The sequence below is a fragment of the Canis lupus genome, chromosome 7 (genome assembly GCF_048164855.1).
Source record: "Canis lupus baileyi chromosome 7, mCanLup2.hap1, whole genome shotgun sequence".
Classification (NCBI taxonomy): domain Eukaryota; kingdom Metazoa; phylum Chordata; class Mammalia; order Carnivora; family Canidae; genus Canis; species Canis lupus.
Window position 1 is genome coordinate 4,450,155 of NC_132844.1, and position 23,600 is coordinate 4,473,754.

At 50.7% G+C, this 23,600-nt stretch overlaps 2 protein-coding genes across 13 annotated transcripts in view; one reads left to right on the forward strand and one right to left on the reverse strand.

Annotated features, from left to right (window-relative positions):
- TRAF3IP2 (TRAF3 interacting protein 2) overlaps positions 1-20,069 on the forward strand; it is a 41,717-nt gene extending 21,648 nt beyond the window's left edge. For 6 of the 9 annotated variants that reach the window (XM_072831724.1, XM_072831726.1, XM_072831727.1 and 3 more), the window contains 7 exons: positions 2,111-2,297; positions 6,041-6,219; positions 8,251-8,339; positions 12,505-12,573; positions 13,884-14,000; positions 17,255-17,329; positions 19,587-20,069. In XM_072831724.1, coding sequence (XP_072687825.1) covers positions 2,111-2,297; positions 6,041-6,219; positions 8,251-8,339; positions 12,505-12,573; positions 13,884-14,000; positions 17,255-17,329; positions 19,587-19,733 — 863 coding nt within the window. In that variant the 3' untranslated portion in view covers positions 19,734-20,069. Of the gene's footprint in view, positions 1-2,110; positions 2,298-5,795; positions 5,918-6,040; positions 6,220-8,250; positions 8,340-12,504; positions 12,574-13,883; positions 14,001-17,254; positions 17,330-19,296; positions 19,372-19,586 lie in introns of those variants that run through there. The other 3 variants (XM_072831729.1, XM_072831733.1, XM_072831728.1) reach the window with 3 other exon arrangements.
- LOC140636492 (uncharacterized) overlaps positions 3,737-23,600 on the reverse strand; it is a 92,123-nt gene continuing 72,259 nt past the window's right edge. For 2 of the 4 annotated variants that reach the window (XR_012033683.1, XM_072831734.1), the window contains 2 exons: positions 6,444-6,622; positions 3,737-5,455 (listed from right to left, as the gene is read on the reverse strand). Coding sequence is in view for 2 of the 4 variants with exons in the window: in XM_072831734.1 (XP_072687835.1) it covers positions 5,326-5,455; positions 6,444-6,622 (309 nt within the window). In the remaining 2 variants the exon portion in view is untranslated. Of the gene's footprint in view, positions 5,456-6,443; positions 6,623-9,773; positions 12,726-23,600 lie in introns of those variants that run through there. The other 2 variants (XM_072831735.1, XR_012033682.1) reach the window with 2 other exon arrangements.

Sequence of the window (23,600 nt, forward strand, 5' to 3'; positions counted from 1 at the left end):
AGCCTCTCTGCACAGGTGGTATCTGAGCTGAGCCCAGAACCACAAGAAGCTGGTCTGTAAAGATAGAGTGCAAACTCATTCCAGGCGGAGAGGATGGCCATCTCCTGGTGCCAGAGGTAGGGACAGGCTTGGGGTGCTCAAGAAGAAGGATGACCAGGGAGGATAGCTGGGGCTTGGTAAGCATATGAGGGGCTAAGGGCAAGGGCAGGGGCAGGGATCCAATCGTGCAGGGAGGATTTTAAATGCACGAGGAGATCTCCTTGTAGCTGCAGCTGGTTTTGTAAGTGGTCCACTCGTCCAAGATTCATCTAAAAGCAGGGCTGGGCCTCCACCAGGTGACCTGATGGCAGGGGCACTCTTCCCCTTTTCTAGCAACCTGTCCTGCTGCCCTGAAATCCCACCTGACCATCCGGACCTCTTGGAATGTATGTGACCTGCCCCCCCCACTCCCCCACCCCCCGGGAAGGCCAGGAAACAAATTCTTGTGGGCTATCTCATCTTGTGGTCCTGTGTTCCCCACTCTTGGAGGTGCTCTCCACGTCCTCTATAAGCCAGGGAGCTGGCACGGATCCCAGAGCATCCCTTCATCCTCCTGCCCTTCCTTCAGCCCCTACCATTGAGGCCAGGCCTAAGCAATTGCAGGGCAGGCATCGGGGGCAGCACCAGGACACAGCCCAGGTTGGAGAGACGGACAGGAAGGACCTGGCTGGTGTCCCGTGTCAAAGCAGACAATAGATTGAACCCAGGGAACGTGACCACGTTTGGGAGACTGGCTTGGACACATTTCCAGGCCCACCCAGCCCAGTTCCCTGAGTCAGATGGTGGAGACCCGGAGGCAGTGACTTGAGGTTATGTCCCCAGGCACGTCAATGGCTGCTGGCTGCCACTCGAAGAATAGAATCCTCAGCCACATTCCCACCCCCACTACCTTCTGGTTCCCACCTACCTTGTCTGTGATTTGCTTGGTTGCTAGTTTTATTTCGATTTACCTTCCTGCATGTGTCCTACCCTCACAGCAAGAAAACTATATTATCATCATCATCATCATCATCATCATTATCAGAAAAAGGATACAGGCCAGTAAATGTTGTCTTGAAATGCAAGGTTCCTTCTTGTTGTAACTTGCTAAGCCTCCTGGGTCATCCAACTTCTTGGGCAAAGGTGGCAGTGCTTGGATCACTAGGAGGTACTCAGGGTTTACACTGCAGGACTATCCATTCACTTGCTTCTCTCCAACCCTTGTGTAGGCTAGACCCACCCCTAAGGCGCATCTCCATGCGTAGCCTTCCCACTCCTGAGCCCCTGGGGACCTGGGCAGTTCCCTCAAGGGAAGCCCTCTCACCCTTCCTGGTTGTCTTGCATTCCTCCTCTGGCCTTCGGTTCTCTTCTTTCATGAGCTCAGGCAGGCGCCCTTCTTCCCTTGGGACCCTGCTGCTCCAGGGCCTGGCCGGGACCCATTTTCTCTTAGGTTACATGTTCCCGTAAGTCCCCACCAGCCCTGGCTGTGCCCCAAGGCCTGCCCTGTTCCCTCTGCTATGGCCTGGAGTGCGTGTCAATTTTAACAAGAGAAGACCAAGTAAGTTGGGAGGTGTTGCCAACTGGTTAGTGACTTCCCAGAGGTACGAGCCAAGTTTTCATCACTCATTTACTTTTTCCTAAGGCAATGGTTTACGTGTGTGTGTGAGATGTCCCGTTGGGGGGAAGGAAAGAAGAAGAGTAGCTGAAGCATCTACTCTGGAGATAATTTCTCCTAGTCTCAGATTCCAGAAACTTGGAAAATTATGGTAGGGATGGTGGTGTGAGAGAGGATTTCCATGGTTGGATTATCTTAAGTATCTTATTAAAATAGAGGCCTGCGTGGAGCTCTGTGCTTTCCAATTAGAACAGCAAACTCGTGATTTCGCAGATGTTTTTATTTAGGGAAAAAATGACTCAACTTAACAAAAACTATCAAGTAAATAATAGTACAGAAATATGGCAAACATTACAGAGGTGGTAAGTGATATCTGGAACCCGCCGTACGGAGACAAACACTGGCAGTGAGCTTAGTCCTTCCCACGAAGGAGCTGGAGTTATTCCGCCCTGATCACTTTGCTGTCTTCGCCTACAGGTGGCCCCGACCACCCTCGAGCGGCCTACCAGCAAGTGGTCCAGCCGGCTGTGCGTGGGCAGCCCCTCCCCGGAGCCAGCGTCAGGGGCCCGCACCCCGTGCAGAAGGTCCTCCTCAACTACCCCAGCCCCTGGGACCAGGACCAGAGGCCCACGCAGAGAGACCACTCCTCCCCGGGGCTCCCGAGGTACTGCTATGACAGGGCCAACGTTCAGAACTTTTTTCCTTTTTTTAAAAGATTTTATTTATTTATCCATGAGAAACACAGAGAAGCAGAGACACAGGCAGAGAGAGAAGCAGGCTCCCTGCAGGGAGCCTAACGTGGGACTCGATCCCAAGACCCCGGGGTCACGCCCTGAGCCAAAGGCAGACGCTCAACCACTGAGCCACCCAGGGGCCCCTCAGACTTTTTTTAATGGGAAAAAGAATGACGCCAATGGGATCAAGATGTGTCAAAACTCTCCGTTGGTTTGCCACCCAGGGTAGAGATCAAGCCCCACAGGGGCATAGACTCTTTGAGTCAGGTCGAAATGGAAGCTGATGGATGAGAATCTGTTCACCAGACACACAAAACCACTGGTTACTTGGCAAAATTCTCTCCAAGAAAAGGCCCCTAAGATGCCACGTGACACCCCCTCCTTTTGCTGCCAGGTCACCTGGCCTCTGAGCCCAGAAAGAGATTTTTATTTTTACTGTGATTAACTTCCACCAGTAGGAAATTCTTGCTTCTATCCCTCGTTGCTACACTCATTTAAACCCAGGTTTTACTTTGGAATTGTACCCTCTGTTAGCTCTCAGTAGCATTTTTTAAAAGCCCATTGTTATCTCTTATAATCTAAGCATCCACTTGCATGGGATGCCATTGTCAGGTCTTCCCTATACCTTCTTCCAGAAAACCATTTCTGGTTTTGCTTGACCAGACCAGTTGTCTAATCTGACCTTCAGGCATCTCTCCCCTCCTTGTTCTCCTTTGATCCCTTCTTCACATTTTCCCTTTCTCTTGATTTACAGATCTAAAATACAGAGGAGGGACTCCTAGAAATGGAACTTCTTAATTTAAGACAAAATCGAAGAGTAGATGAAATGTTTGCTCTTGCTGAAGCACAATTTTTATATACGCTCAGTGCAAAATTATATTCTGTTTTAAGAACAGAATGAGATACAAAGGTCCTATTTAAGCAGATTTTTCAGAAATGCAAAAGTTGGTAATTAGCTCAGACAGTCCATTAAAAGAAAAAAGCTCATTCTATTTACAATGGCTGATAAGGCACACGCCCTCTTCCCCTGTTCCTCAAAAGCCCACACATTCCAGATTTTCTTTCCAGAAAGGTCCTTTATTTTTTGAGAACAGAATCGCATGGAATTGGGGAGCCTGGCTGGCTCAAGCACAGAATCATGTAACTGTTGATCTCAGGGTTGTGAATTCAAGCCCTACATTGGGTGTAGAGATTTAAATAAACTTCGAAAAAATCACATGGAGTTTAAATAATGAAATTAAGAAAATGTGATTTTTACGACCAGGTAAGGCAAGAACTCTTGCATAAGAAATATCTAAATGTCCAAGAAAACAAAATTTAAGCATCTTTATGAAACACGCCCACTGGCACTGAACAGGGGAAGCAATAGTAATTTCTTTTAGGACATTTATTTTGAAATATTTTTAGGTTTACAGAAGAATTGCAAAGTTAGTACAGAGTAATTGTTCTTGTAAGATCAATTTAAGCCTGCTATGGTCTCCTTGGGTTTATTTTATCATTTTAGGAATAATGAAAAATAAGTTCAGGTAATGAAGCCAATCCTCCTCTTACTGATAAATTTGAAAGGGAACCTGGACACGGAAACTTTACTGTCATTAACATCCATGATATTGTTTTTACACAGAAGATTTTTAAATTAATGAAGCTTTAACATTTTTTTATCAAATGAGTAATTGTCCTTTATAACAACCAAGCAACTCTCAGTACAATGGAATTTAATGCAAAAAGGATATGGAACTGGATCCCCATTAGATGAAGGCATATTTTATAGGGCTTTTTTCCCCTATATATTAATAAAAATCTAAAATAAAAATAATGTCCTCAAACAGTCACACTTTCGAAATATAGCACACTTGGGATTATGTGCAATTTTATTTTAAGTCCTGTTGCATAAGACTTTCAAAAATTGTATTTATTGCTCTTTTGGGTAAAAATATAAGCATATGCAACAATCTATAAAAACTGGGTCATATGCACATCGATTTTGTAATCAAAACAGTTTTTAAAATTTAGAACATAAAACAACCTTGGGGCGCCTGGGTGGCTCAGTCGGTTAGGCGTCCACCTTCATCGGCTCAGGTCATGATCCTGGGGTCCTGGGATCGAGCCCCATGTCAGGCTCCCGGCTAAGTGGGGAGCCTGCTTCTCCCTCTGCCCCTCACCCCACTTGCTCATGCTCTCTTGCTCTCTCTGAAATAAATAAATAAAGTCTTTTTTAAAAATTATAAAATAGGGACACCTGGGTGGCTCAGTGGTTGAGCGTCTGCCTTCTGCTCAGGGTGTGACCCCGGGGTCCTGGGATCAAGTCCCACATCGGGCTCCCCACAGGGAGCCTGCTTCTCCCTCTATCTCTGCCTCTCTCTATCTGTGTCTCTCATGAATAAATAAATAATATCTTAAAAAAAAACATTATAACACAATCTCAAACATACAACAAATAACAAACATCCATGTTCCTGCTCCCTGGAGTTTTAAACGTTAACATTTTGCCACATGTCCTTCAGAGTTTTTTTTTTAAGGAAATAAAACATTATAAATTGAGTGGTGGTCCCCCTATCAGTCAGGGTTCAGTTACAGAAAACAACCAACTCGAGTTATTTTCAGCAGAAGGGATTTCACACAGGGAAGAGGGCACTTACAGGATTGCTGGAGGTCGGAGGAGCAAGCTTTAGGCCAGGCTTCCAGGAATGACCCCAGAGCAGCACCACACGACAGGACACCCAAGAAGCTGCTTCCTCCGTCACCGTGAGAGACGCACAAGATCAGAAGGCCCCTAGAGAGCTCTTCATGTGAGGCCATGCTGCCAGGGAACAGTCTAGAATCAGGAAGCCACCGCCGCTGGAGGTGTTGGATCCATCCTATGCCTGCTAGCTCTGCACTGGCCAAGGATGGATGCCTGTGTCCTCCCCTTGACATGGGAAGCTGGTTAATAGGACACTGGGATGCTTCCTGAGGAGCTCAGCACCTTACGGCAGCACTTACCAACAGAAGCCCCGGAGGTGGCAGGAGCGAGGCTTCCACTTCTCCTGGTTTTCCAAATCTCACACGAGGGCTTCTGGTCATTCTCAGCACAGTGTTCATGGGAACACTGGCAACCAAAAAAATAATAAAGATGCCACTTAACAAGTTGGTAGAAACTTCTCTAAAGGGTCTTCCAAATCAGATTTTGATCCATATATTAGCAACAACATAAAGACCTGAAACCCGCAAGTCCTTTTCTACCTTTTGATACATAATTAAATGTTATCTATCATGAGCTAAAAGTCCTGTCTTTCCATCTGAATGCCTAGAACATCAACCTGTATGTCACCCATTATACTACTTGGTTTTATTGGTGACCATGTCTGCCTTTGCACACACCACTTATCTTCCCAATTAGACAGTCCTTGAATGGAGAAATCGAATCCCGCTCCCTCTTTCGACCCCTAGCACTGGTCCTTACATATGGCAGCCAGCCCGGATTACTTATTGACTAAAATTCAATGAAGCAACACTCATCCCTCTGGCTCAGAAAAGAAGCGGAGGCAGAGGAGAGATAGCTGGCTCACTGGTATCTTAAAGGCTTTCTTTCCCTCTGGGTCTGCCTTTGTAAAACAAAAAATAATTAATTCAGTAATTAATTAATTTTTTAAAAACCCTACGAAAATTCTACTATAAGTGTATTCTTTTCCAGGGACCAACTGTATAACCAGCCACCAAATCGAGCCGGAGTTCCTGAGGAGTCCTTGGAGTGTCCTGCCGAGTTGAGACCACAAGGTCCCCAGGCTCCACCCCCAGCTGCTGTCCCTAGACCCCCTAGTAACCTTCCAGCCAGAGGAACTCTGAAAACCAGCAACTTGCCAGAAGAATTACGTAAGTTGTTTGCAATGTTGTTTTTCCTTCTTTTTGTCAGGTCTTATACTTTGAGAGTACTTGATGTTTATTCATCTATGATCTCAGGGATTTCTCATACACACAGTGGAATAAACTTTACTTTTTTACTTTTTGCTAAAAAAAAAAAAAAACAAAGTAATTGGCATTTTGTGTGGATGTTTTTAGGATCCTGACAGTACCAGCCATACTCACAAAATGCTTACCACGAGATTTTCTTAAACATAAACTCCAACGACAAGTAACCCCAGTGCTTCTCTCTTCTAAATGATGCTCTTGAGTGGACCTGTCCCTGGGTAAATTGATTGGATGTCCATGTGGTATTGGCCAGGGACCTAGCGTTTCGCCATAAATTAGCAGCAGCCATCAAGAACGAGGTCATTTCCTGTAGGAATGAGCAATCTTGTTTGGAAAAAGTGGTCTCACATTCTCCATACTGCTTTACAACCAAATGCAAAGTAAGGCTTTTATTTAAAGAAACATTCGACTAAGTGTCAGGTGATGATTCTTTTTCCATATTTTGCAGCCAGAACCAGAAATGTTGAAATATCACCAAGATGTTCTCATATTAAGGTCAGGCAGGACAGTAAGTTCCAGAAATCTTATGAAAAGAGCCACTGCTTGTGAATTGTAATATTCTGTTGTGCTTGCTAGAGAAGTTCAGGTGATTCCAAGAAGCCCTTTGCAAACCCGGGTGCCTCTTTGAACTAGACGTGAAAATTAAGCCTTTTGCATTTGCTGACGCCTATCCAGGGAGTCTGTGCTCGCTAGTCATTTAGGATTCTGGAAGATTTGTATGGCAAGGATCATTCAAAATATATATATATTTTTTAATCTTCTTGAAATCTTACACATTTTAATCTTGAGCATTTCTGGAGAATGGATGTTGCCTGGCATGGGCTCTAAGCCGGATGTCCGTCTGTAGATCATATTGATCTTACTATAATCTGTAAAGGAGTCCCCAAATTCTTACACGGGGACTGGATGAGTGTTAGGTGTTAAGAATACAGTGAGTGCTGTCAGTGTGCCTGGCTGCTTTAATGAGTCAATGTGACCGGGTGCTCACGGCTATTTGAGATATTTGCTTCAAAAAAAACCCAGAGCCCAAGCATAGATGAATGCATACGCACTTGTATTTTCTCTCTAGCCTTCCTTTCTCCCCCAGCCTCTGCCCCAGGGACTTCCTGAGGTTGAGCCTGTCCAAACCGACAAAAAGCCAACAACACCAAGATTACCCATCTATCACATTAACACGCTAGCCAGATAACGTCCCAGAAGATTTCAGCCCGAGAAAACACGGGTTTGCATCCTGCCCGGGTCACACTGTGGGCACCACGCCATCTGTTTGCTCCAGGCTGACCCAGGGAGGAGGCAGGGAGCCGGTGCCGCTGGGTGCCCAGAGGTGGCATCTGTTTTTCAAGCCCCCGGGGTTTTGGGCTGTGCTTTAGTGCGCCCCAGCTTCCTGGCCTCTCTCCCACCAGCAAGTGGATAAGGGGAGGGAGGGGGCAAGGAGCCACTTTCTCCCTCTCCCCTAATTGGCCTTGTCGAGCAAGGGTTCGGGGCAGCAGAGAGCATCGAGCAGAAGAGGACACTGCTGGGTGGCCCCTTAGCAAGGTTCAGCTTCTTGGCCCGCTGTGAGTCCTCCTTAGGCCCTGTGCCAAGTGTGTCTAAGTCACCGGGAGGTGGCCTGATCCTAAGGACCGGCGGGTTCTGGGTGACGGATTTTGTTCACGCATCATGTGGTTTCTCAGCAGACCTCCTTGGCTTGTCTCGGGCTGCCAGCATTCTTCTTTCCCTGCGTTCCCTTCCAGGGACCCCGGCCCGCCGGGACCTGAACATCTCTGTCCTGAGAACAGCAATTCCCACAGCTGCAGGCATAAGCCCTGGGACCACCCCCATCCCAGAGTTTCACTCTATTATTCTAGAGAGACAAAAGCCACTGCATGTGATTTACAAGTGTTTGGAATAGAATCATTTGACGAGTCTCTATTAAATGTGAAAAATCTCTCTTAGGGAAAGTCTTTATCACTTATTCTATGGACACAGCCATGGAGGTGGTGAAGTTTGTGAACTTTTTGCTGGTCAATGGCTTCCAAACTGCAGTAAGTATTTTACCCAGGGAGAAGACGGAACAATGAAAGTGAGTATAGTGAGAAGAAAAACAGAGGGAGGGGAAAAAAAAAAAAAAATATATATATATATATATATATATGTATGTAACTGTTGAGGTTTTAAACGGTATTGCCCGAATTCTGTGATGATGGACTAAAAGCCTAAGGATGTGGGTAACTGCGTCTAGACCTCTAACCCTCCGGAGTCTCCGGCGCTCCTTCTTGCACACTTCTTGGGCTGCCCACCCGGGTACCTGCGAACAGGCCAGCACGGGGTTACTCCCTGCTGACCAGCAGCGCAGCTCGGCCCCCGCCGGAGGAGGACGCCGGGCTCTCCTTCGCCCTTTCCCGCCGAGCCGACAGTGCTCTGGCCGGGACTCCTGTGACACAGAGGCCGCAGGCTCCTCGGCCACCTGCTGCCGCACCAGGCCCGTCTGCGGGGCGGTGGCCTGGGAGGCCTGGGGTTCGAGGCCCCGGGCCTGGCCTCCTTCCAGGCCTTGGGGCGGCTGCGGCGCTTCGGGGCCAGGAACACAGGGGCCAGGTTCTCAGCTGGTGGCGTCCAGCCCCGGGGAGTTGGGCGACCCCGCCCTGCGTCCACCGTGACCCCGGCCCCAGAGATCTCAGCCAGCACGTGCCCAAGTCGCCTGCAGCGCCTTCCAGCAGCACAGCTTAGTCATGTGCGTTCTTCTGTAGGATAAATAAAATACCTTGGGAGGCCGCTCAGGGGGCTGGCTTTCCTAAAACACTGAGATCACTTCTTTCCCTTCCCAGAGACCCGCTCTGGGTATTCGGTGACAGTGAATTCTAGAAGGTGATGAAAAACTAAGGAAAATATCCAGGAATCGGAATGTTGAAGGATAAAAAAAAAAAAAAAAAAAAAAAAGGAATACTTAGTAGCTACGTGTCCATTTTAATGATTGCGTAGCATCATTTAACAGTTTTCATCGAATTCTTTTCTTTATTCTGTGATTTTTTTTTTAAACAGGAGTGTCTGCGAGTTTAAAATGCTTACGCTGTATACATTCCAACTTATATGACTGTGTAGAAACCAACATTTCAGTTTCTCATTTCTAGATTAAGAAAGCACCGTGGCAACCATGACATAAAATCAAATTACAGGTTATAAGACCCACATTTCAGAAATATCTTACTTATTGGTCATTTCCAAATAAGCATACTGATTGGAGGAGAGGACAGGTTTTTATGACCTTAACAATCAGGTGGCTACTTAGAATTTAAATCTGTCCCTGATCCTGATGACTGTGAAGCCTTGGAGTAGAATCGCAGAGCCCGCCCTGGACAGCTACATTACTATGTTGATACATTGAGAGCCCCTTAGTTGGGGGAGGAGTGGGGAAGATAGAAAGAACTTAATGGATAATTTAAGGAAAGTTCAATGAAAGGACTATTTTTCAAAGCTCTGGGTAAATTTCAAGAAATCCACAGGGAACAGAGCAATATCCTGGGACCGGCAACCGCAGGGATCGCTACCACCCCAGGTCTAAAGAGGCAAGAAGAGTGGTTACGGTGACAATAGAAATTTATTTCCTCATAGTTCTGGAGGCTGGACATCTAAGACTGAGGTGTCGGCAACACTGGTTTCTTTCTGGGCCTCCTCCTTGGCTTGTGTATGTGAGCACAGCTTCCTCGGCTCGGAGACGGCCGTCTTCTTCCCGTGTCTTCACCTGGTCTTTGCTCTGTGTGTGTCCTAATCTCCTCTTCTAAGGACACCAAGTCGTATCAGATCAGGGCCCACCCAGATGACCCCATTTTATCTCACCTCTTTAAAGTCTCTGTCTCCAAATACAGTCACGCTGAGGCACTGGGGGTTAAGACTTCAAGTAACGAGTTTGGGGTTGGGGGTGGGGGTGGGGGGGACACAGCTTGGCCTGTAACAGTCGCTGTGTGGAGAAGTTGGCCTTATAGAAGCTGTAGACTTTGGCGGAGATCTGGAGAGACCAATGAGAGATGTCCAGCACATGTGCCTCCCAGGAAGTCCATCCACCTCAGTAACGAGGAATGGTTTAGGTGCTAGGGTAACAATAAATATAACCATGTATTGAGTACTTTCTTCAAACGTGGCTTTATGGTACACCTTTTCCATGTCCAATTGTTTTAATCCTCACAACCATCCTGGGAAGTAGGTTTAGTAACCACATATTACAAATAAGGGTAATAAGACTTAGAGAGTTTCGGTGATGTTTTTAAAGTTATGCAAGTGGCAAGTGCAGAAGCCAACAGTAGAACCAAGGGTAGAGCCAAGCTGTCTGTGTCTTCTCAACCCTGACCCCGTACTGCTTCTGTCTCATGTAATAGAAGTGGATTACGGACCCAGTCGCAGAAATCCGCACGAGCTTTCGCAAGATTACCTCATGTGGTCTTTGGCCATAGATGTTTTATTTTTTGTTTTTTTAACATTTTCTTTATTTATTCATGAGAGACACAGAGAGATAGAGAGAGAGGCAGAGACACAGGCAGAGGGAGAAGCAGGCTCCATGCAGGGGGAGCCCGATGTGGGGCTTAATCCTGGGTCTCCAGGATCACGACCTGAGCCAAAGGCAGAAGCTCAACAACTGAGCCACCCAGGCACCCGCCATAGATGTTTTAAAGCAGGGATCCTCCAAACCAAAAGGATCATCCAGGAATCCCTGGGTGGCGCAGCGGTTTAGCGCCTGCCTTTGGCCCAGGGTGTGATCCTGGAGACCCGGGATCGAATCCCAAGTAGGGCTCCCAGTGCATGGAGCCTGCTTCTCCCTCTCCCTGTGTCTCTGCCTCTCTCTCTCTCTCTCTCTCTCTCTCTCTGTGTGACTATCACAAATAAATAAAAATTAAAAAAAAAAAGATCATCCAAACCAAAAGGAGAGCCATTTGTTTCATTTGCGATGTGCCATCAGTAAAGAGACATCTTCTGACCTAGCGATGTGTTGCGTACCGTAGGTACTGGACAGTTTGGTGCACTCGAGGCACTTTCTCCTTCTGCAGGAAGAGTGGAGCCAGGCTGAAGAGTTAAGGCAGACATAAATGAGATATCCAGCAAATGAAAGGATGTTGTAATAATGTGTGGACTGTCCAGTACCACTGGCCACAATGGGGCGGAGGCGGGTGAGGTGAGGACGAGGGGGTCAGCGTGTGAGGAGGATTCACAGGGGGCAGGGAGGCGCGTGCTGTGCTTTCAGGGTGCCAGGGAGTCAAGTAGACAGGGCACGTGAGGGAAAGGGGGAAGGAAGCCTGGGCCATGGACGGCGTGCCGAGCTTGCCCAATGGCTAGGACTCGATCCGTCTCAAATGGTGGAGTGACGTTTAGGACAATTGATCTCAGAGCAGTGTGGCTGCGTCAAATAAGCCGTCCTCAAGGTCGCTCTCCCCGAGTTACCCATTCTAGTATATGGTCCACCTTGTAAACCAGAACACCTCGTACGCAGGTACATTCCCCTCTGGCTGCAGGACAGGCCTGAGCCCCAGCAAGGCCTTCCGATTTGGCCTTCTGAAAAATAGGAAAGAGCTGGTTTTTCTCCCCTTCGGATATTCCTCCGAAGACTTGACATTTAATATGTCTTCTCGAGGCCTGAGAGTTCTGCTTCTTGACTTTCATCATAAACCCGTTCCCACCAACTCCGTAGTTGTTTCCATGACAGTTTCCTTGGATTTGCCCCAAGTTTCATACAATGCTTTTTAAACGTATAGACCGAAACGGGACATGATACCATAATAATGACCTGGCTAAGGCAAGGAAAGCACCAGAATTGTATCTCAGTACTTGCACACCACACACTCATTAAAATGTTCCAGCATCATATCGTGTTTGCCTTTCAAATTACAGATACATGTATATTTCCGGCTTCTATCCAACGCGGTTCACTATGTGTCTCAGATTTTTTTTTTAGACGTAATTATTGCGTAAGCATAGGTACATTTTGGTGGGTACCACTGTATCCTAATTATGGATATGAAATGCTTAAATGCCTACTAATGTTGAAACAGGGAACACTTTAAGAAAAATTGCATTTTTGTTTTTCAGACTTGTATGTTCCTCCCTGCAGAAAGAATTCGTGATTTCTCCAATCTTAAATACATAGAGTCTCTTGTGTTTTCTCTTGCTCTGCAACTAGAGAAAGCTTCTCGTTAAGAGCCACCTCCCACCTCTTGTTTCTCGTAGATTGACATATTTGAGGATAGAATCCGAGGCATTGATATCATTAAGTGGATGGAACGCTACCTTAGAGATGTAAGTACATTCCCAAATTCTGAGCTTGTTTTCTGGTGAAAAAGACCATCAGCTTGCGGAGTTATTTTATGAGAGAAGCACTGGCAGGCGCACCAAGTCCAAAGCTGAGAAAGTCCCAACAAAGCCTCCCTTGTTGGCAGCCGTGCAAAGACCTGGAAAGGAAGGATGGGGTCACCCTCGTGGACATGCACCGGCAGGAAATAACGGTCAAACCAGACACAGGTGGTTGATAACAATCAGAGCAAACAATTTTTTTGAGCAGAAAAGGAAAAGAGGAAATGAAGGCAGGGAGTAGGGAGGCAGAGACAGAATTCAATTTAATCTGAAGCCACCCCAAGCGTTTTGCGGGATTGGGCTCAAGAGCTGTCCCGGGAGGCTGCCCGGGTAGTGCACCCCCCACCCCGGCCGCCACCCCGGCCCCCGCCCGGGCGCCCTCTCGCAGCCCTGTGATTTGTTTTCCACTGACAGAATCTATACTGACCACTGGGACACTTTGTGCTTTAACAAGATAGAAATTGATTGCTGCCAGTGTGTCCGTGTCGGCAGCTTCAGCCGCTTCTTTTGGAGGGAGAGGTGGGGGACAGTCTCGGCAGCCTGGGGGTTTGTGGCTTTTCCTTGTGTCTGCAGCCTGGTGTTTGCTTTGTGCTAAAGAGGCTGCCGCTCCTGGCTGTGCAGACACGTCCACACGTCCACGGCCAGGGGGGCGGCCAGGAGCACAGTCACTGAGGTCTCCCGCAGCCGCCCCAGGGAGGGGGCTTGCAGACCAGCAGGGCAGTGGGGAGCACAGTCACCGAGGCCTCCTGCAGCCGCCCCAGGGAGGGGGCTTGCAGGCCAGCAGGGCGGTGGGGAGCACAGTCCCTGAGGCCTCCCCCAGCCGCCCCAGGGAGGGGGCTTGCAGACCAGCAGGGCAGCGGGGAGCACAGTCTCTGAGGCCTCCTTCCAGCACCCCAGGGAGGGGGCCTGAGCGGTGCTGTTGCACAGCCTTTTTGCCACGATGCAGAAGCGCTTCGTGATTCAGGCTTATGAGACGTTTGTCAGGGATGCTTGTGGGGAAAGAGGGGCCAAAGTGCCTCCATGTAGCAGAGCCGTTTGCTCTGTGTTTGAAGGGAGCGGGAGGGAGACAGGGGGCAGCGGGGGAGACGGGAGTCCGCCGACGGGGGCCCCCGGTGCCCGAGACTGTCCGTGCGTCTGTCCGCAGACAGCCCGGGAGTCTGTCAGCGCGCCCGGCCCCGCTGGCCCCTTGCCAGCCCGCCTGCACCAAATGGACCGCACTTTACACTCCCATAAACATGCTTCTCTCTCATTAACAGAAGACAGTGATGATAATTGTAGCAATCAGCCCCAAATACAAACAGGATGTGGAAGGTGCCGAGTCGCAGCTGGACGAGGACGAGCACGGCCTACATACTAAGTACATCCATCGGCTGGTGAGCGGGCAGAGCGCGGGAGGCCGCGCGGGCGGGGCTGGCGGGCGGGCAGGTGACCAAGCCCCGGGCCTCGCCTCCTGCCTGTGGCCGGGCGGGGGTTCACGTGAGATCTCTCACTCCCGGGCCCCGGAAAACGGGGCTCTGCTGGCTCTGCGGTCCACCCGCGGGCTGGGAGGCCGCCCCGGGCGCCGCACGCTGTTGTGTCACGTGGACGCGGCTCAAGTCCTGCTTCCTCGCGCGTCGTGGTGGGACCGGGCCAACCGCCCGAAGCTCGCCGTGCCTCTGTGTCCCTGATCACACGACGGGTCGCTGACACTTACGGGCTGTTGCGAAGAGTCCGTGAAATGGTGCCTGTGAAGCGCAGGGTACATCTCGGTGCTCAGGTCCCGGGAAGGGATCCTCCCTCGTCCGTGCAGCCCGGCCGCGGCCACAGCTGACCTCGGGGCTCGGCCAGGCCAAAGCCCGTGGGACAAATGTATCAGGGAGCCAGGCTTGCTCGGAGCCTGATAGAACATTCGGACCGGAAAGATCACCCAGCTTTGGAACTGGCTCCTCTGCGGGTCTGCGATCCCCACGCCTGTCGGGATGACAGAGACGCTGCGGGGAGACGCTGCCTGCTTGGCTGGAACGCCGGACAAGACGTGTGACTTGCAAAATGTCCCGCGGAGCCCCCAGCGGGTGCTCACAGGTGCTGGGGCCAGGGCGGCTCAGGGCCTCCCAGCCCATCTCAGCCAGAGCTGGCTCACCCTTTTGGGCTTGTGTGCTTCCCAAGGATTCTGAGGTTTGTTTTTTTTTTAAGATTTTATTTATTTATTCGTGAGACACACAGAGAGAGAGGCAGAGACACAGGCGGAGGGAGAAGCAGGCTCCCTGCGGGGAGCCCAATGCGGGACTCGATCCCAGGACCCTGTGGTCACACCCTGGGTCAAGGGTAGGTGTCCAACCACTGAGCCCCCCGGGGGCCCAGATTCTGAGATTTAAGAAGGCTTGACATCCATGGGACCAGAACTTGCAGGCTCCGTTTCAACAGCAACGGTCCACAGGCATCGGCAATGGGCAGAAAGCATCAGGGACTAAGACAGGAGAGTGGGGCAGGACGCCTAAGAGGGCCGGACGGACCCCATAAGCGGCACAGGGCAGGACGCCAGCCAGCGTGGGACAGGCCGCTTCACCTCGGGGTGGCCAGCCTAGGTCCGGGTCCATCCGGCGGACCAGGAGCTCGGGAAAAGGGGCCTGATGGGTGGGTGGACGGGGTTCCCCACCCGCCGACCACTGATCTGAGCTTAGAACCAACCCAAAGTCAAAGCCGAGGCCAGGGGGTGCAGGCGGAGCGTCGGGCCAGGAGGCAGCCCGCTCCATCCTCTCCCGGGGCCCAGGGGAGGGTCCGGCTTCTGCTCGCCTCTGCAAGGCCCCAAAGCCCTCGGTGTCCCCCGGGGTGTCTCTAGGAAGCTGCCAGGCCTGGGAGGCGACCTGGTGTGTGGGAAGGGCTCCGGGTCCCGCCAGCCCCCGAGGAAAGCCGTCGAGCGCTGTCGGCGTGCGTGGCCGTGGAGCAGCTCGGCCTCGGCGCTCACCCGACGCCACCCAGCCGCGAACCAGACTGTCTCCGAACTCCTGGGGACAACGGTGCTTGGGCCCTTCCTTATCCCTGGAGGGGCGACGAGGCCAGCTAAGACCACGTCCGGGCGCCCTCCAGGCAGCAGAGGCCTCGAGGCCCGAGGCGGCGAGGAGGTAGCCGCGAGTAACCGCACCCGAGGGCCACCGACTTGGCCAGAAGCCCGTGTCGGACCAGGAGAGGAAGTGACAACACACGGCCGCCGTGGGGCCTGCCGGCAGGTCGGGCGCCCTGCTGCACGAGCAAGACTTTACGGATTCAGGGTCCTGGACGCCAGAGGCGACGTCCACTTCTTCACTTACAACTTGCAAACCCCGGGCCCTTCCTCCCACGTGTTTGTCCTGGTGATTGGTGCTTCCCCGGTGCACGGGGCACGGATCCTTCTGAAAATACGCGTTTGGGCCTCTGAATTTTAAAAGACAGTGGTTCTGAGAAAAAGAAAAAACAAACCTCGTGAAGCGTTTGTGTGTGAGTGTGCGTGTGTGTGTGTGTGTTTATGAGGGGGTTTCTATGGTGACTTCAATAACCAGCTGTCACCGCTGTCACTTTCTTCTCTGTCCTGTTTTTATTCCCCTGCACGGCGAAGACTTCTCAGTCATAAAAATCAATTGGAAGATGAGGTACTTGGGAACACATGATTCCTCGTCTCCTTGTCATCCGATGACTGAAAGCCTGGTGCTGGTCACAGCATTGGGAAGACTCCAGCCCCCCTCACCTTGGAGATTCTGGGGGTGATAGAGTGCTCGGCGGCTGAGGCCTGAGCGACGTGTCAGAGCGAGCTGGAACTGTGTGGGGAACCTACAGGGTGGCGCGCAGAGCTCCTCGCAGTTGACCCCCAGCCTCATCTCCCGCTGCCTCCCTAGCCCAGCTGCTCCACCTGCAAGCGATGCTTGCTGGTCCCAACCCCGGCCAACATTCGCGGGCACCTCCAGACATTGCTTGTGCTGTTGGCTCTGCTGAGAATGCCCTTCGCCTCACCCCTACTTCCTCGGCCTGACCAGATCCTTCTTGTCGTTCAGTATCTAAGTGACCCCTCCCTCGTAACCGTCCTTCAGATCACCGATGAGGATGGATGGCCCTCATTTTGGGCTTCCGCGGCAATTTGTTCTTACTTCTCACACTGCCCTGTGGTGGGCGGTCTATCCTTCTCCCTGCTTACCAGTCTGCTGGCTTCGAGAGGATAGTGATGGTGTCGGTAGTGTTCTGGTGAGCTGGTTCTCAAAAATACTGATTTGTAGGATTTTCCCATTTCCATGGTATAGATGCTCTCCTTACAGCCAATTCCAAGCTACCAGTGTAAAGTCACTGAACGCAGAACTGGGAAGGGATGCACACAACTGGCTCTCGTGAGCCGATGTGAGCCAGCCCAGCTCACCCCGAAAGGTTGTCCGAATCCTTGAAACCCGAGGTCCCGCACAGAGCGTGACTTTTCATAGCCTTCAATAAACAACGAGTGAGTGAGTGGCGTGCGTGTGTAACGGGGAGCGCTTAAAAACACGGGTGTGTGTGGCCCTCAAAGGAGATCGGATTAAAAAAAAAACAAAGGAGATCGGAATAAAAACGCCGGGTGGGCCTGCGTGGTGGGGGGTGCCATGAACTCCTCCTCGTTCCCCAAGTCAAACCTTCCGACTCTGTGTTCCAGATGCAGATTGAGTTCATAAAACAAGGAAGCATGAACTTCAGATTCATCCCTGTGCTCTTCCCGAATGCGAAGAAGGTAAACCAACAAACAAAACCACCTTACGATTCAAGCTTTGGTTGGCTTGCTATCTGGGATGTTAAGTGCAGAGCTGGTGAACCCTTTCTCAGTCCTTAGAGATAACCGTGTTACCGGAAAGATCCACAGGTTGCAGCGCTCAACTCAGCAGCATGCATCAGGAAGGTTTTAAGGTGTTATCTGATGGACCATCGCTGTCCTAATTGTGCAAACAGCCATTACACACAAAGCAGTCGTTTGTGTTTTAACTCATGAGAGAGAAAAAAAAAAAAAGACTGTTCATCTGATACTTCTTATCTCTCATACATAAAAGTCAAGACGTGTAGGGTTTTTTTGCTGACTGTCCGCAGAAGTATTTTGCTGCAGAGTTCAGCTCCCAAATCTGTAGATGACAGCAATTAGATCTACAGAGTTGCCAAAGTGAGGGTTTGCTGTGGTTCATATGAAGGTTTTTTTACACCAGAAGAACATTCTGGCAGGGGAGGGAGGGGGACAAAGAATCACCCCGAGGCCATGCTCCAGGCTCGGCAGAGGGAAGACAGAGGTGTGATAAAGGTCTTGAGCGTCCCACAGCACCCTGCCTCGTCCCACCGCACCCTGCCTCGGGCCCAGCTGCACCCGGGGCGGGGGTCCCCGGGGCGTCAGGGCTGCAGGTCTTCTGCGAGGAAGGGGGCAGAGGCCCACTGACATGAGAGGGATGCGGGTATCCCGAGGGTCGCACCCTGTGCGACAGCATGCATTTCTGGGCTCTTGCTGCTCCCGCTGCAGGGCCCCCTTACTGGTCTCCCTGTGTCCTTTGACCCTGCACTAGCCGTCCTCTCCCTGCCCTCAAAGAGGAACGTCTGAACCAGAGACCTGGTCTGTCTCTCTCCAGCTGAGAGGCCTTGGGGTGGGAAAGATCGAGCACGCCTCTCCCCGCCTCACAGACGGGGCCCCGGCTGTGCAGCGGGCTGTGCCCACGGCTCGGCCTCCCGGCCTCCCCGCCCCGGGCAGGCGCAGCGCCTCTGTGCTCTGGTCCTCCTGGACTGGGCCCGCGCCCTCGCCCTCGCCCTCGCCCGCGCCCCCGCCGCGTTCTTTCTCGTTCCCGTGCCTTCGCACTGTCTGTTCCCCGTTCGTGATGCCCTTCCCTGTCTGTGTGCCCCCACCCCCGCTCAGCCTTCTACCGCCCCATCCGCCTAGACTCCCTTGACCTCCCGTCCCCTTTGCCAATAGACCGGATTGAGCGCTTTGGCTACAGGGCCTTGGCTCCCCCAGGACGTGCTTCAGGGTGGAGACTGGCGGGAACGTGGTGATGGAAAAGGAGACCGGCTCCTGGTTGGCTTTTATTCATGTTTTTAAGACTTTTTCCGACAATCCCCTTGTCGCCTGTGCTCGGGGCCGACTGATCCCACCTCCCGCCCCTTCGGCCCACTGCTGCCTAGCACACGGTTTCTTTACATTTTCGTTTACACCCCATCTTAGATGCTGGACTCCTCCAGGCAGGAACTGTGTCTTTTCATTTGGGTGTCGTCGACACCCAGTGTGACGTGATGCCTGGCGTGTAGCAGAGGCTGCTTCTGAGCTTCTTCTGCAATCCCCAAAGGGATCCGATCCGCTCAGAGAAAAAACCTGCAAGGCCCCATCTGGCACGGGCCCCTCTGCTTCCAGGCCTGCTCGCCTGCGCTGTCTCACGGCCTCCTCTCTGGCCACACAGGCCGGCCGCTCCTCGAACAGGCCCGGCACGGCCCCGCCACAGGGCCTTTGCACTGCCCGGACCCAGACATCCACAGAGCTGGCCCCCTCTGCTCCCGTAGGTGTCGGCTCATTTGCTCAGCGAGGCCTTTCCTAAACACGCGAGTGAGAGCCGCCGACCTTTCAGCCCCGCCCGGCGCCGCCTCCCTTTCCCCTTTCTCCGTCTTATTTTTCTCCCTGGCGTGTACGGGCATCAGACACCCCTGTACGTCGCTTATTTGTTATGTGTCCCCCAGCAGAACGTCCACTCCGGGAGGGCGGTGTGAGGCGCGCCCTCGGGGTCCCCGGCTCACGGCTTCGGCTTTCCCCGGGTAAGGGGCATAGGATAAAGGATGCGGAGTTCGGGTCAGCATGCTGCTCCTCAAGCCGCGAGGACCCCCAGGCCTCCCTGAGGGGAGGCACGGCTCGCACCCGAGCGCCTCGGCCTAAGCCCTTCCAGGAGCCCAGCGGGCTGGGGACCGAGCCTGGGGTCCGGGGTCCAGGCTCCTGCCTAAAGGCCGCCCCTCGGGCCCCCTCTCGCCCCCAGGAGCACGTGCCCACCTGGCTGCAGAACACTCACGTCTACAGCTGGCCCAAGAACAAGAAGAACATCCTGCTGCGGCTGCTCCGAGAGGAGGAGTACATAGCCCCTCCCCGGGGGCCCCTGCCCACCCTCCAGGTGGTGCCCCTGTGACGCCCGCGGCCCTCACCCCAGGCCCGGGGCCATGCCGCTCCCACGAGACCCTTCAGGCCCAGGCTGTGCGGCCCCAGGGGACTGTCCTCCTCTGCGATTTCTGACCCCCCTACCCGCCCCCCCCCCCCCAGTCCGTTGCTCCTGACCGGCTGCGGCGTCCGCTCTGGGCCGCGCCCTGCTTGGCTCGTAGGCGACATGACTGACGCCGCAGTAGATGGAAGGAGCACAAACACCCTCCGTTGCTTAGAGCTACTTCTGTGACTCAGCCAGATGCCCGGGTGCCCTCAGACCAAGCCTGATTCCTGTGCCAATAATAAAATATTGAGTCTTTTGTAAGGTGGCTTTTTACTTCTCTCAAAGGAGATAGATGGGCGCTAATTCCTCATGGCGCGGGCAGTTGCTTCAGGTAAGCTGCTTAGATGTAGCGTCAGATGCATGTAACCGACTGGTCTCTATGAAGATTAGAGCCAGAGTTACGCAGCCCCTTTGAGCGTGATCTTCAAAGCTTTACTCTCTTCCACAGAAACCGCTCTGTACAACGCACAACCGTGATTCTACATAAGAGGGCCTGGCTCTGCAGGTCCGTGCCTGCGATGGGAGCAGAGGAGGCGGCAGGTGGGGGGGCTGCGGTGGTGGTGGTGCTCTGCGCTCTGGTCCTGCTCCTACCGCCAGCTAGCCGTGTGACCTTAAGCAGGTCCTTTCACTTGCCTGAAAGCCTGAGGACTCGCTTCTGAAACGACATGGACAAAAATATCTCTAGGGTCCTAAATGGCTTAAGGTCTGGGACCGAAGTCCTAGACACTTTTTATAAAAATTCATATTTTATTTATTTATTCATGAGAGACACAGAGAGAGAGGCAGAGACACAGGCAGAGGCAGAAGCAGGCTCCCTGCAGGGAACCCCATGTGGGACTGGATCCCAGGACCCCAGGATCACACCCTGGGCTGATGGCAGGTGCTAAACCACTGAGCCACCCAGGTGCCCCTAGATACTCTTTAGAAGGATGACTGACTTTTCATAATTCTATCTCCCAGAGGATAAAATTACATTTCCTTAACAGAGACATTTTCTTCTTTTTTAAGTCTCTTCAACAGCACCCTCACATTTGTAATTTTAGAAACATAGATACCTTGTTCATCTGATCTTGAGAAAGCATAAACATATCTGTATATGAAATATATATACATATGTGTGTGTGTGTGTATAAAATCTACATAAGCTATAGCACAAAGTGGGCTGACGTTAGTTATGGCCTAAGTAGTAAGCTAATATGAAGATTTGGAGGGGGGGTGGTTACTGCTTCCTGCTACCCATCCACCTAATCTCTGAAACTAGGCTCAGTTGTGCTGTGAGCTAGTTCAGGCCTCGGATGTGACTGTAGGGAAAGGACAAACACCAACTATAAACAGGAAAGTTTGCTGATGAATTGCAAAGAACACAACTTCATTTACATTGCTACCTAGAGAGTCTACTGGGTGGTAAAGGTGAATGTCTTCATTTAAAAAAAAACAGCACAAAATAAATAAATAAAAAATAAAATAAAAAAAAACAACAACAACATGGATCCCTGGGTGGCTCAGCGGTTTAGCGCCTGCCTTCGGCCCAGGTCATGATCCTGGGGTCCAGGGATCGAGTCCCGTGTTGGGTCTCTTGCATGGAGCCTGCTTCTCCCTCTGCTTGTGTCTCTGCCTCTCTCTCTCTCTCTCTCCCCCTCTCTTTCTCTCTCTCTCTCTGTGTCTCTCATGAATAAATAAATAAAAATCCTTTAAAAATTTAATTAAAAAAATAAACAACAACAACAGGAAAGGGGGGAAAGCTAGCATACCTGAAGTCATCATTACCCAGAGTAAGACTATCACAAGCATCTTTCGCACTGTAGCATTTGGGACCTGGTGGGACTATCTTGTGTGATTAACTCAAAATGCCTAAGAAATGCCCCAAACACAAACTTCTTTCTCTCTCTTTATTATCCTTTTTGGAGGTGACACCATCTTTTTTTATTATTATCTTTTTTTGGAGGTGACACCGAATTAAGGATTCACCCGATTGTAAGTAAAATGACATCAGCGATTACTTCTCTGAAATGTTTCTAGTTTGCAAGGGTTTAATAATGTGATGGTGTTACCCCTCCTCCCTTCAGAGACCTGTCCTGAGGTCTCAGCCACCGTTCTCACCCCCCAGGCATGCCAAAGGAAGGTCCCTGGTGTTCCGCAAGTAGTCATTAAAGTGTTACAGCTGGTGGCACTTGTAGCAAAAAAAAAAAAAAAAAAAAAAGGAAAACAAGAAGTACACACACACACACTCAACACCTGGCCAGGTGATGAAAAGTCTGACCCTTGAAGTTTCTATGAAATCTGATGACCATGGACATCAAAGGAATTTTAACAACTATTTGAGAGCACTGACACCAAGATTAACACTTGGTTAATTTAGATGTTATCCCTGCCCTGGTGCATTCATCTGCAGATATTTTGGGGGTGGAAGTTGGGTAGGGCTGACTCAGTAAAAATAACCTCTTAGCCTCAAGGCTTTATTTAGACCGAAACTGATCTCCAGGGAGAGGTGTGCAGAATGCAAGGTTAGATTCTTGTCTACTATTTGGTGACGGACTTAACATTTGAGATGTAATTTTTAATGAATATACCTACATATGCCTGGTTAGTTTGACTTAACCTCTATATCACCCAAAGCCATCTTGGCACCTGGCTACGATCTAAGTAGGTATTAGACTGACTATTTCTCAGTTGGGTGCTCAGAAAAAATTATTGTTGTTGATACTCTTTCCTTTTTTTTCCCCAATGAAATGAATTACCTATTTAAAGATATGGAGTTTTTCTCAGTCATCTCAGCAAGGGAGGCCAGCCCTCCGCTTTGGGCATTCCAGACCTTGTTTCGAGATGTTTTGCCAAGAGCATTTTTTTCTTAACCTCAGCCACTTCATTATCCACCTCCACCACTTTGCCAAACACCCCATTGTCACCATCACCTTTGCCAAAGGGATTGCAAAGTCCTGTGATCATTGGGAAATGATCCAGAAAGAGTTTCTCAAAACACAGGATCTTTCTGTTTCTTCCTAATGAACCAAAAAGAATCAGTGAGCCCCACCTCCTCGTGGCGAGTGAAAAGAGAAGGAAGGTTAGTTAGACTGTGGGAAAATACGACAAGGAAGAGATGCCTCTCATCCTGAAGAATGATGCGTTACTCTTCGAGATAAATAGCTCTATGTGAGCCCACCCGCCAAGTAAAAACAAAAACCAGGAAGGAAGAGAGAAGGCACTAAAATAAATTTAATTCTTAAATCATTTGTTTCTGGGACCATTTGGAATTTCCAACCTGAAAAGGCCCCTAGAAATCATGCACCTCTGCAGCATCGTTCCTCCCGTGGGAATGCTGAGGCCCACAGAAACCAGGGCTTGTTTAAATTCACCCCAGGACTAGAACCCAGATATCCTGGCTTCTGGTCTGCAGACATGTATTTGGCAAACTTAGAAAACGTTCTGGCTTTTGACGGTACATTTGCTCAACAAATGACCTAGGATCTCCCAGAGGGTAAAATGAGCCTTAGGAACCTAGGAGGCCTGAGGGAAGATGCCCCTCTGTCCTCTGGCAGCGGGAGGATTAAATGATCATGTTGCAACTTGTTCTAGGGGAAATTCTTTGGGGAATTAATTATTGCTGTGATTAGACGGAGTGTGACTTTTCTTGAGGTAGTCTGGCCTATTTATTTTATACTAGTATTATAGAAAACCAAAGCACAACCTAAAGGACTTTGGCACCTCCCCGAAGCTTACAGATAAAATCTGCTCTTTGGTCAATTTTGTTTCAGTTTTATCTGGCTAATCTCCAGATCAAAAACAATGGAAAAT